Source organism: Pseudonaja textilis, chromosome 4 (genome assembly GCF_049901715.1).
Source record: "Pseudonaja textilis isolate UNSWEBS1 chromosome 4, rPseTex1.2, whole genome shotgun sequence".
Taxonomy (NCBI): domain Eukaryota; kingdom Metazoa; phylum Chordata; class Lepidosauria; order Squamata; family Elapidae; genus Pseudonaja; species Pseudonaja textilis.
The window spans coordinates 41,663,800-41,676,911 of NC_141993.1; the positions used below are offsets into that span (position 1 = coordinate 41,663,800).

At 33.5% G+C, this 13,112-nt stretch overlaps 1 protein-coding gene across 1 annotated transcript in view; it reads right to left on the reverse strand.

The window, feature by feature from the left end:
- The window catches only part of TDRD1 (tudor domain containing 1), a 33,222-nt gene that overhangs the window by 12,990 nt on the left and 7,120 nt on the right, over positions 1-13,112 (reverse strand). The window contains exons 6-16 of the mRNA XM_087932548.1: positions 12,537-12,588; positions 10,588-10,689; positions 9,284-9,457; positions 8,141-8,284; positions 7,437-7,605; positions 4,778-4,864; positions 3,939-4,115; positions 3,514-3,621; positions 2,455-2,625; positions 962-1,204; positions 147-269 (exon numbers count right to left, since the gene is read on the reverse strand). Coding sequence (XP_087788674.1) covers positions 147-269; positions 962-1,204; positions 2,455-2,625; positions 3,514-3,621; positions 3,939-4,115; positions 4,778-4,864; positions 7,437-7,605; positions 8,141-8,284; positions 9,284-9,457; positions 10,588-10,689; positions 12,537-12,588 — 1,550 coding nt within the window. The remainder of the gene's footprint in view (positions 1-146; positions 270-961; positions 1,205-2,454; positions 2,626-3,513; positions 3,622-3,938; positions 4,116-4,777; positions 4,865-7,436; positions 7,606-8,140; positions 8,285-9,283; positions 9,458-10,587; positions 10,690-12,536; positions 12,589-13,112) is intronic.

The window sequence follows — 13,112 nt, forward strand, 5'->3', positions numbered from 1 at the left end:
ATACACATAACATTTAATTATTTTGCCCCAAATTACAATATATTTATTTAAACCGAATGTTTATGTTATGTTAATTTTCCTGAAGCTACCAAATCTATTTCTAGCCCCAGGGAGGATTAGAAAGCAAAGGAGGAAAAAACATGTACCGTCTTTGTTTAATAACTGGCAATAGAACTTGCTGGGATTGTACAACACAGAGACCATGACATTTACCACCTGTTTAGCTGTTAATGTGACCCAAGACCAATTAACAGGCTCCTGCTTTTCACCTATAGGAAAGGAGAAGTGAATATGAAGAACTACTACAACTATGTTTTAATAACCCTCTTAATAAATATATACGATAAATGATAAACTCATATATAATCCGACTAAAATATCTATCAATTCTATCTATTTTTAGAAGCATCAGTTTTAATTTCAAGATTAATCAATTTCAACTGGTAACTGAATAAAAAATAATAAAGAATATATCAAATACTAAATAATGTAAGGAGTGGGAATTGCCCAAGGCCCCCAACAGATCCATGAACATGTCACTTGATGCTTACTAGTCTTTTTTCTGTCTGAATTTTACAAAATAACTTGAACGACATTCATATATCATGCCACAAAATGAAACATGAGCCTCTGCAACCATATTTCTTTGCAGAAATAGTGCTGGGTTTCATAAAGTTTAAAGTAGGAAGATTTTATCTTGGAAAGCTATTTATCTTCAGAGAAAAATAGTTTTTTTAACCCTACCCACCGTGGCGGCCACTTTTAAAAACCATACCTTGTTCTCTAAAATCCACATTTGTTCCTGACCCTAAAAAAGTACCTATCCTTGTTCTAGTTGTTAGAATTAACATATTAGTTTGTATTCAATCACCACTGTTCTTAAACTCAAGTTATCATCCATACACTACAAAATAATTTGAATGTTTTATTACTCATTATAGTAATAACCTTTTACACTTACCATTTGTTTCTTTCACGGTTTCAATCGGTTTCAAAAGAATAGGTGCTTCTTCTACTGCATAACCTAACTCTAAGAGATATTTAGATATATTAATTGATGGAGTCACAGATTCATCTGTAATTTCTACAACAAAAGTGTTCATTTTCTTGTCAGTGACTTTTATGGCAACTACTTTATTCTGGACCAGTTGCTTCATGGCAAAAGTTGCTTCTGCTGGCCAGATTCCAGATATTGGTTTCACACCTGAAAACAAAAGGACAATTTTTTAAAATGCCATACATGAAAAGAGTACATGATTTCTCTGCAGCTGGACTAAATCTCCCAAGCATTACTTTGTAAAGACAATCTTTTAGGAATTTTTATTATTGTTAGGATATTTCCTTGCTTACCAATTTATCATGCATTTCACATTTGCTATGTTCTCTTTTATGCATCCAAATAGAAACTATTTTTCATACCTAAATAGTGCTGTTGAATCTTAATGAAGCATTACATCCATTTTGGCTAACAAATGAGTGAAAGAGGATTCAATGTGTCATTAAAGGATGCAGAAAAAATATTTTAATCATCCTGGTTTTAATTCTTATAATTACACATGTAGTGGACAAGTGTCAAAGGTACTTCCCCACTAAAGGGAACACTGGGAACTATTTATTTACTTGAAGCCTCTGGTTTCAACACATGTGTATTACAACTACCTCCATAATACAGACTATCATCACATATGGCATTGGTGCCCCATTCAGTATGGCACTGAGCCCTAGATCTCGCTGAACCAGAACTCTTTTGGCTCATCTGGACATTTGTGGATCTTTAATTGCTTAGGTTTTTTTCAAATATAATAAAAACACCTTTATATGAACTATAGAGGTTAAAGATGAGATACTGTCTGTTGTTATTCATATAAGAAGCACCTACAAAACCAAACCAAGGATGCTTTTGGATTGAAAGGATCTGCTGGTGACAGCACTGTTGCCCAAGGAACACTCAATTGCCAAAAATAATACAATCTTTGGGAGGCTCGTGTTCTTCCACTGGTCAAAGCGCCACTAAACTCATGGCACATTTTCTGGGGTACTCACAGAGTACTACAAAAAAATATTTCTGAGAATTTGCAGAGAAATAATGAAAAATACATAAAATAATTAATATTGTGCTGCTGTTTTATCTATCCGTACAGATTTCTTACAATTGTATGGCCCTGATGCAATTCTGTTGGAAGTTTCTAACTTTAATTATTAATAGCTGAGTTAGTCAACAGGAGACGTTCTAATTAGACAGACCTACTATCTTGTTCAAAGCAATATATACATTCTTGCTGAGTGTATCCAAAGTAAAGATTTTCCTAAAAGGATGATATACATGTCAATTCAATTAGTATATACTATATACCATATATTACACATAGGCACAATTAAAAAAGGATCCTTAAGGATTTCTTTACAAAAAGTAATTGTTCCACCAATACTGAATTATAATTATTTGTTTCCTACCTGCTAGGGTACAATTTATAGCTTGCATTGGTAATTCCATTAATTTCCGAACAATTGGTCGAAGTCTATTTAACTGTAACATTTCAAAATTTCCATAATCTATGTATCCGACTAAAGCAATTTTCTCTGAAATAAAGGATATCACTGTTGCACGATACCACTGGTTATCTTCTGAGGAAAAAAATATGAAGTCATATTTAATCTTAACTATTTTTTTTAAAGTGTATCAGTGGTAATACAACAAAGAAACTACAATGTTAAAATACAATACAATATAAAAGTTTGATGTAAAAAAATAAAATCACAAAATAATAAGATGCCCTATACACAAATAAAGGAAATAACAATAATTATTTATCCTCTTAAATACAAGGTATATTGACCTTATCAGAAGGCCAGCAAGCAATTTTACTGCTTATTTTAAAATGAAAATATTTGTGCTTCAAAAGAATAATATATGGTACATGAAATAGAAGGGAACGGAGAAAGGTTTGCCAAAAGCTGCTGAACCTGTCAAGCTTTACATTTTATAGCAGCTGAAGTTTCAGTAGCAGTCTTGTATAATTTTTGTTTCTCTTCTAATACTTCCATCTCAGTGCTAATGCTAAACCTGAATCCAGTCTGGAATTTAAAAAAAATCACTTTCCAAACTGGAAAGAAAATTTAGAAAACAGCGCCCAAAAGAAAATGGACTTGGTTGTGGTAATTATAAGGCCAGTACAGATTTCTTCAAAAAGGGCTAAATGTCTTATTATTTAATAGTGCATTCACATGCACTATTTCTCACCGTTGGTTTTAATTTGTTTTAACTTACCATGATAAATGCAGACTAAGAAAGCTAACAGTCTAGCTTTTGTTTACTTTTGTTTCATTCATATAACATTCAAGCAGGATTATACTCAAATTGCATTATATAGCCTTAACAAATATATATTAGTGGCTAACCTATTCTTTGGATACACATTACTGAGGATTCCTGATTGTACAAATAGAAATGTATAATGATGATAACGGTAATAATAATAATAAATATTCAAGCAGTCTTTTCCTCCTCCATACCTGTAAACTGGGCACAACATACATCTCCTACTGCTGGGCAAAAATCTGGGGTGATCGAGGTATTTTCACAATATTCACGTAGGGATACTTGAAGTTGAGAAAGTTTGCCTAACAACACATATACTTAAATGAAAATTGCTACATAAAAAAGAGCAAATTATGCTTTAAAAATACACAGTTATAGTAATATTGCCCATTTTATTTAGCCTCCTAAGACTTTCATTTCTGTAATCTCAAAAAAAACTTAAGTCATTTATATAGCTCATGATAAATTACAATTTTCAGACTGCAGTTTGCATTTTAATGTTCTCTTCCTATGATCATTCATACACGTAAATGTGTTTATCTTATCTCAATAATTTATTAAATGCACAAAATATACAGGTGCACAAGTATTTATATCTCAAGATAAAAGAAGAACTTACAGCCATTTACTGTCTGTTGACAAAAAAATATTCCTGGGTTTTGTATGTGGGCAACCATGCCCAAAAATGCATCGCCTATAGATACTGAGACAATATTTGGAGTTAAGCAATCGTTATCATCCAGTTCTTTCCATTCCACTTTCTTTTCTTGAACATATTTTTTTTCCACAGTATGATCTAAGGAGAAAATGATACTTAAGAATCTGTGTAGAAAGATTCTTCACCTTTCTAACTAACCACTATTAAAATAAGTATCTGCTCCATATTATTCAATCTATGAATGCCAATACAATCAATCCAGAATTTACAAAGGGACATGAAATTCATTAGTGAAAGAGAAGATATTACCTCTCACCATACAGACTGAACATATTCGAGCAAAAAGAAAAACTGAGTGGAAAAGGGAAAAAAAATTAGACTATAGAAGATTGGCTGCAACAGTGATGAAATATGTACTATTCCAAATCCAAGTATTTTATAGGACTATTGCGGGTCTTATGGATAGGACTTTTAGCCCATTGATTGTAATAAATTACTGTCAGTCCTACAAAATAGACCAGATCAGGAAAGTGATCTGATTATACTGCTTTCAGATGAGATATAATCTATTTCCAACTAGTTGTCCATTGTCTCAAAAATTCAAATCCTAGTCCATCTCCCACGCTGTGTAGCTGTTCATTCTTTTCTTTTCCACTCCTCTTTTATAGATTAGATGGATGGATGAGAACCCCAAAATGCTGTACTTCCTTCCTAGATCTTAAAATAATCTAAGTAGTGTATGTTTCTTGACTTGAATTTTGTCTGATTTCATTAGGGGGAAAAAAGCCTGATGAACTTACCCATAGCTGAGGTTACTTTCTTACTATCCTTCTCCTTTGCATTCCAGTCATGAATATTTTCCAAAATAATTTCATGCAACGGTTTACCTATTAATATATAATACTATGTATATTGCTGATAGTTTATACAAAGGTATTTGCAAAATGATGTTTTCAAAGCCACAATTCTGATTTCTTGAAAAATCATACCCAATTTATAGTTTAGCAATAAAAAAATATTGCAGATGAAAACTCTGCTTATATCTTTATAAAACAGACATCTGCATACACGTAACAAAATAAATAAAAAACCCATTAATTATCTAAATACGTATGAAATAATCAATATTAACCATTCTAAACAATTTTGTTTCCAACACAAACTTTGAGGATCAAAAAGCATTTATATTTTTTCATAGTACAGTAGAGATGCAATATATTTGAGAACTTCAGGCCATACTTTTCTTGGTGACAGCCTTCATACACAGTCCTACTCTATGGTAGTTGCTTGCACATAGTAAAGGAATAAATACACATGGCTATCCAGAAGAATCTTTGTTTACCAGTCTACATGTTGGACACTGTCAATCATCCAGGTCATGGATATCCCAGTCATCCAGGACATGGCTATTCCAAAAGGTAACTGAAATTTCTTTGAAAAGGTTTTGTTTCTCATCTTCTGTTCTAACTAAAGAAGCTTCTTTGATGAGAAGCAAAAAGTTTTCAAAGAAAAAAAAACAAGGAAGTCCAGTTGTCTTTTGGAGAAAGCACCATTAGGACTATATGTTGGTCAGGACTTCCCCCAAATGGCATGCTGAGCAACAGGTGATCTCCCACCAGCAATCAACTGATATGTTGCGAAAGCTGGCTATTTGACAGCTTGTGCCCCAGATTTGAATGGCAGCAACAAAGAACAACCCGAGATGCCCCTCAGATGATTGCAAAACCTCTAGAAAAGAGGCAGCTTGAAGATGACAATTCTTGGTAGGAGCAATCAGAGGTTTTAAAGTTTTTCTTATTCTTTGATCTATAATATTTTAATTGACTGGTTGAATGCAGATTCATTTTATAACCTTCTGTTGGATTTTAATATGACCTTTTTTCATTTTCTTACTGTTTACTTTAGAACTCTAAATTATGATTTCATTTGCCATAAGGAAGCCAGCAGTGACAGAACTCAACCCAGGGTAGTGACAATTATTTGATCTGATTTACATTTATATCCGATTTTACCCTAAGGACTTTGTTTTTACTAGTTTTTTTAAAAAAAGCTTTAGTCTTATTTTTTTAACTTGTAATGGAAAAATTACATTTTATTTTAATTATTTCTTGTTTGGGGAAATTTTATCTCAAATTTTCTCTATGGATATTTTGTTATGCGACTATATGTTGTCCAGTGAGTTTGGGCATCTGAGAGTCAATTCTGAAGAAAGACATTCAAGAATTGAGGAAGGATTTTTTAAAAATTCAGATTTCTGATATTCTGATTAAGAAGGATAGAAAGAAAATATTGAAACAAGGCAAACTAAAATAAATGTATGGTAAGTATGTTATTTTATTCTGTGGTTGTCCAATGATTTAAATGAGATTTCCTTCATAGGAGATATATTAAGATGTACGAATGAAATGTATCACTTTGAAAACCAGTAACTTGATTCATGAAAAGAGAAAGAAACTAATACAGTAAATCTAAGTGTAGAATTAATTCCTACCTAATTTAGTATTTACTTCCAAGTAATATCAATTTGGAACTGTAACATCAAAGGTTTTTTTAAATAATCTCGCCTTCTTTATAGTTATTAGGCAGACACTGCTACCTTTGTAATATTTGACCAACTACAGAATAATTTTTAGGATAAATAACGTATTACAAATTAAATAAGCAACTGGTTAACACAGTATGTACACTAGAGTATTAGAGTAATGCACATTTCAAAAAATGATTTGAAAGTAGTGATTTGGATTTTCATGGGAAAACAATGTATTTTTGATATTAAAAGCCTTTATCAGGTTTCCAAGGCGGGGGGAGTCTACTTTAGAGTCACCTTAACTTAAATGAAAGGATTATTTAAAACACCCACATCTTTTTTCAGGTTTAAAACCCAACCTAATGCCATGGACCTCATGTGAGGTTCTAAACAATGGACCACAGGTCATATGTGGTATGTCAAGCAGCCAAACTACATGCTACTGAATGCCTCTAAGCTTCACAGCCGCTACCAGCTCCAGTGCTAACTGCTTCACTAACTGAACAGCTATCAGCATGTCAGGTAGCTTTTTGTGATTATTTTTAATTTTTCTACAAATTGCATAGGCCTGTTCTAAATAATACCTTTCAAATCATTTTGAAGACTAAAATTGCAAAATTAATAATTATTTTTAAAATAAAATATATACTTTACTTCTATATTGAATGATTACAAAATATTTTAAGTGGCAAAAATTGCTTATTTATACTGCCTTGGGTAATCTTGTAGAAAAATTAAAGCACAGCAAATAAAGACTTTTTATGCAAAGCAATCAACCTATACTCTTTTCAACATGTTTTCTGACATAGTAACAGGAATACAAGATAGATTTTTATAAAATGCAAACATTTGTTCACAAAACTTCATTGCAGGAATCCTTTTTTAATAAACAATTGTTATAAAAAAATATTATTACTGTTATCTAAACTTACCATAATCTGATAATACAGCATCTACAGTAAAACAAGGCATATCATCCATCGAAACATCAGTGATAATTAATGAACAATATTTTCCTACAACAATTGGAGCAATAATATTCTTGTAGTTTTCATTACAGAGTTCTGTATCAAGAATATTAGCAATGCGACACTTAATGGCCTAAAAACAAAACATTTAGAAAGTTGGTTAAGCTAGTTTAAAAAAAAAACATAAAAGAGCAACTATTATTAAAATATACAGAAGCTCTTAAATAGTCAAAATACAAACATCTTGGGGGGGAAATCATGATAATTTCTGTATTTTTAAAAAACTCTTCTTTTAAATATATTTGAATATTCCAGTGTTCAATACATCTACTTAAAGGTTTTCTCCAAATGCAACAACCCTATTCTGCATTCACAGATTACCAAGAATAGAAATCAACATTTATAGATCCTTGACCAAGAATCAGGATAAAACTTAATTCCATCAAAAAAAATCTCTCAAGTCATAAGTAATGTTCTGGACAAAAGTAGCTAAACTTTTGATCATTTTTTTCTATTTTTCTAGGAGCAACATTTTTAGAATATTTCATTATTTTTTTAAAAAAAATCAGATTATATTCTCTTGCAGTCAAAATGAGGATACTTAACATGTTCTCAAAGACATGGTACGTTTTCTTCGAAGTTTCTTACATATTTAAACTTATACTTACGCAGGGTGGGATCTGTGAAATATCTTCATGCAATCCTTTAATTCTGTGTAGTAGTATATTTTCTCTTTTTCCATAGTCAATATACAGTACTTGAGCAGTCTTTGTAAGGATATCTATCTCTTTTATGAGTACCCTACACCAAGTCTGAATATGAACAAATTACTTAGCTGCAGAAAAATTATTCACTATGATCTTTTTTTACTAGAAGTTGTCTTCATTTCAAACACTACCTTACAATATAATTTTGTATACTTAAATTATTTAGTTAATGGACGCAAATCAATTAATCTGTTCTTCCTAACACACAGACCATTCTTTGAATAGGCCATATAGAATTATATTAACTTCAATATTACTTATACACTTAAATAATATGAAATATTTCAGGTGACACCACCTATTTTAAACAGAAATAAGATTAGAATCATCTCTCTTAATTTTCTGTTTTCAGCAGTTTTCATTTTACTATAAAAAAGAAACCAAATCTTTGTGCTGCAATTTTCTATGGCATTTCTTGCTTTGTCTAAAGTACAAGTTACTATTACATATCACAATTACACTTAGTTAAAAATAAATATGAATCTTTGACCTGATAAAAAATAAATGCTAAATTGCTGGTAATCTATACTTCAGGATAGCTTCTACAGTTGTTCAATCAAAAAGGTACTTTTTGAACAGTCCTACATGTATATTTAATATGCATTTAATACTTCCTTAAAGAAGTAATTTCTTTTCCTGCCTTCCATAATTACTAGAAAATTCCAGAAAAATATATAAACTAAGAAGGTGCCAATAATGCCCCTACTTCTTCTGAAAATTGCTGCACCACTCCAAATGAAAGCATTTAACAAGGAGAACTGAACAAGGAGAGATTCAACCTGGAAATAAGGAGAAACTTTCTGACAGTGAGAACAATCAACCAATGGAACATCTTGCCCTCAGAATTTATGGGAGCGTCATCACTTGAGACTTTCAAGAAGAGATTGGACTGCCATTTGTCAGCAATGGTGTAGGGTCTCCCCACATGGGCGGGGAGTTGGACAAGATGACCTATAAAGTCCTTTCCAACTCTGATTATCTGTTACCATCAATATCCATAATAGTCTGCAAAACACTAAGTGGTCTACTCTAAAGTCAATTTACCTGATCCAGAGAATATTCTGCAATACAAACTTCTCCTTTGACAGGAATATATTCTTGACTGATTCCCTTGTAATCTTTCAGTTTCATTGTTAATTTTAAAATATTACTCTGAACTTCAAGAGAACTGACTTGCATGTAGAATTCACTAGGATTATTAAAATCAGTTATTGTACCCTAGAAAAGAAACAATTTTTGAAAGTTTGTCTTTAGCATTAGATTTACTCAATCAACTACATATTTATCACACTAAATACATGAACGAAGTTAATCAAAGCATAAAAATTTTAAGAATTCTTATAAAGAATGAAATTAAAATCATTTTACAGAAAGTAAGATAGTCCTTGCTTAATGATTCTAATTGGGATTGAAATTTGTCACTAAATGAATTTATAATTAAGCAAAACAGTATATGATTACAGCACTTAGTAACAGTAATTCCAATAATCTTGGTTACAGTTATTAGGCAAAGACTACACTGTTGTTAGGCAGGACCTCATGCTTCACTTGCCCTGCATGAACTATCATTCCATCCACTGCATCTTCTCCAGCCAAGCCTGGTGGTGTCCCTTTGGTAAATGAGATTGCACTTCCCTTGCCTCCACTTCAGATCCTCCCACTAGTCCATATTCCCTATCTCTATCCTTTGGACAGCCTGCTCTGTCATTTTGCTGCCTGCTGCCACCAGGTGACCTTCACTGTCACCTTTCACTCTCTGTCGACCTGGACTCCAGGCGAGGTTGTGACCTGTTTGGTTGTGACCCATAGATATACTCAAAGGGTGTAGCAGACTTTTGCCAGTCAAAGAGAAACTTGCCAGGTCTGATCAGAGGAGGCAGTGAGATATAGTCAGTGGAGGAAACAGGATGGTGGTGAGCAGCAGACCAGACAAAGGTAGCCAGGACTGTGTAAAGCCTTGTAATCTTGAGCCAGCAGCAGAAGACAGAATTCAACAAAGGTCATTGGAAGGAGGTGGGGCAGGCAGCAGTGGCAAAGTTTAGAGTGTTCCAAAGGGCAGAGATGAGAAGGGGAATAGATAGGCAGGTGAGAGGAGTTGAAGTGTGCACTGTAATCATAAATATGGGCTTATTGCCAAGCACTCAAATTTTGATCAAGTGACCACAGGAACATTGCAACTTCCGTAACTTTAAGAATGGTTGTAACTACCATTTGTTTAGCACTGTCACTGAATGTTAACAATAAAAAGTTGCCAAGTTAGGACCACTTGTATTAATTTAGCTAGGTCTTTGTAAGTTTGTAAGGCCCTCATTATACAAAATATACTGAAATGTAAAATCAGAACTTACTTTGATTTTCATATTTTTCTTAAGTCCTAAATAATTTAGATCAGACAGCATTATTTTCTTCCCTTGTTCTACATTTTTAGTATTCACCGGTAATATATTTTCCTGTTAGAAACAAAGGTTTACATTTGATTAATAATAATCCCATTTTCTACTTAAAAACCTCAAAAAGATTGACCCATCTAAGAAGCTTATCTATATTGTTGATGAATTTATAACAAGAATTATAATTCTGCATATAAGCTAACATTTACAACGTAAGTAATTTGTATTCCTTCTTGTAATATCCACAATAACTTCAGAAACCTTCTAGGGAATATCAAGAAGTCTTCCAAAATAATCGCTGGAGAAATGAAAATGTAATATGGTTACTATGAAAATAGAAAAACAACAACTGGAAAGAATGTTTTACTATCTTGACTGATATTATACCTCACTAGCAGTAATTCTTGTCATATTAGTAATATAATATTTAAACCATAATTGGCAACTGATAACCGAAGTAGTAGGGAAACTGGCAGAAAATTGCAAGTCCCAGGCCAGCAGGTAAGTGGCAGGACTGCATTGGGGTGTAGGAGAAACACTACATGGCCAGACTATATACCACAGATTGGGAATAGCGTGTACAAGAGATGCCAGGCAGATCAGGAAGGGTGTATGCATGAATGGTGTAGCACTGGTAGGGTATGTGAATTGCTGGCATGAAAGCAAGTAGTTTGAGGATGGTGTGTGGGTGCTATTTGTGATTCTCCCAGATAGACCATTGACTTTCTGGGAAAATCAGCAGAGAAGGCTTCAAATGGCAATCATTCAATGCTGGGGTGCTGGACAACTGGTTATAAATGTTAACCAGTTGCCAAGCACCCAGATCATGATCACAACTGCAATGTGCTGCAATGTAACTATGGGGACTGGGTATATTTTCAGCATTGTTGTAGTTTCGAATAATCATTGAATGGTTAAATGTCAAGGACTACATGTATTAGCAAAAAAAAACCTGAAATAGTAGAAAAAATAAAGGTTTCCTGTCAAACATGCCCAACTCTAAGGCAGTGTTCATCTCCATTTCTTGGACAAGGGAGCAATGTTGTCCAAAGAGAATTTCCGTGGTCATATGGCCAGCATGACTATATGTCAAAGGTGCATGAAACCTTCTAAAGTGGTACCTATTAACCTACTTGCATTTGCATGTTTTCGAACTACTAGGTGGGCAGGAGCTGGGCCAAGTAATGGCAGCTCATCCCATTGTACAGACCTCTGATCTTAAATCTGCTGTCCAGATAACAAGCTCAAAACAACCACTGAGCCATCTGGCTCTATTGAAATAGTAGTTGAATGTAAAATAAAACCAATCAGCTAGATGACTTACTGCTGCAAAAAAAGGCAACTGGATTGATATACTAACTTGGGTCAGATCACAGCCTGAATATGTGTTCACTTCTGATCATTGAATTTTAAGGGTTCCAAAATATTGGAGCTGGTTTACTGAAGAGCAGCAGGTATTATCAAACTGTAGAAACAGATCCTATGAAGAGAGGCCGAAGCATCTCGGCCTGTTCAGCCTTAAGAAGATAGAAAGCGGAAATCATAGCTCTTTCCAGTGTCTTAAAATATTACTCTGAAGATTTGGCTTTCTCACGGAATAATTTAAGTTCTAGGGAAAAAAAATCCACTTGAAAAAAACAATCTAACAGTAAAAGCAATTTTCAGTGAAACACTAGGCTTCTCTTTACTGATTGTCTTGAAGCAGATGTCTGATAACTATTTATCAAGGATATTATGTTGATTCTTGGTTGTGCCAGGATATGGTAGACTAGACTTGCATCAGCCCTTTCCGAATGCATAATTTTAAATGAGAAAAGTATCACAAAGAGAAAGGGTAAATATCCAGGCATCATCAGAATAGTATAATGAAATTTGTCAACCACAGAAGGAAATTCCTTTCACCATACCTTTTTATTGCTTTCATCCAATGATTTTCTACAGTATTCAGCTTTATTTGCACTAAAAAGAATAATTTCATTCATTAGCACAATGTTCAGTTCAATTACAAGATTACTTCATTTAAAGTTTATTATGTTGTGGCAGTATAACTTTGTGCCACTTTACAAACTTCTAGCTGATCAAGAAATACTGTTGTTTCATATGCTGCTTTAACATCTAAATCTTGACTTGCTTAAACCAGAATTCAAAAGTATATCCAAAACAGAATCTCTAAGAATAATATTAATCATTTAATTTAAGCAGGGGCAGGAAGGAAGGCTGACTGGGAAAGGAAACCCCAAGGCTCTCCTAGGCACATAAAATCCTTGACTGGAACAGCAAGTAAGGAACAAAAAGAACTGCCATGTATTGTGGACCTAGAACAGAGCTGTCAAATTCGTGGGCCACGAGCCAGATACGTCATATGCTGGCCACATCCACACCCTGGTTTGCGAGGTGGAGGAAGTCCCCCTTCACGTGACACCGCCGTGATAACGTGAGTTTGAACCCCTGCCCTAAAACAACTAAGCCAAGGAGTTTAAATA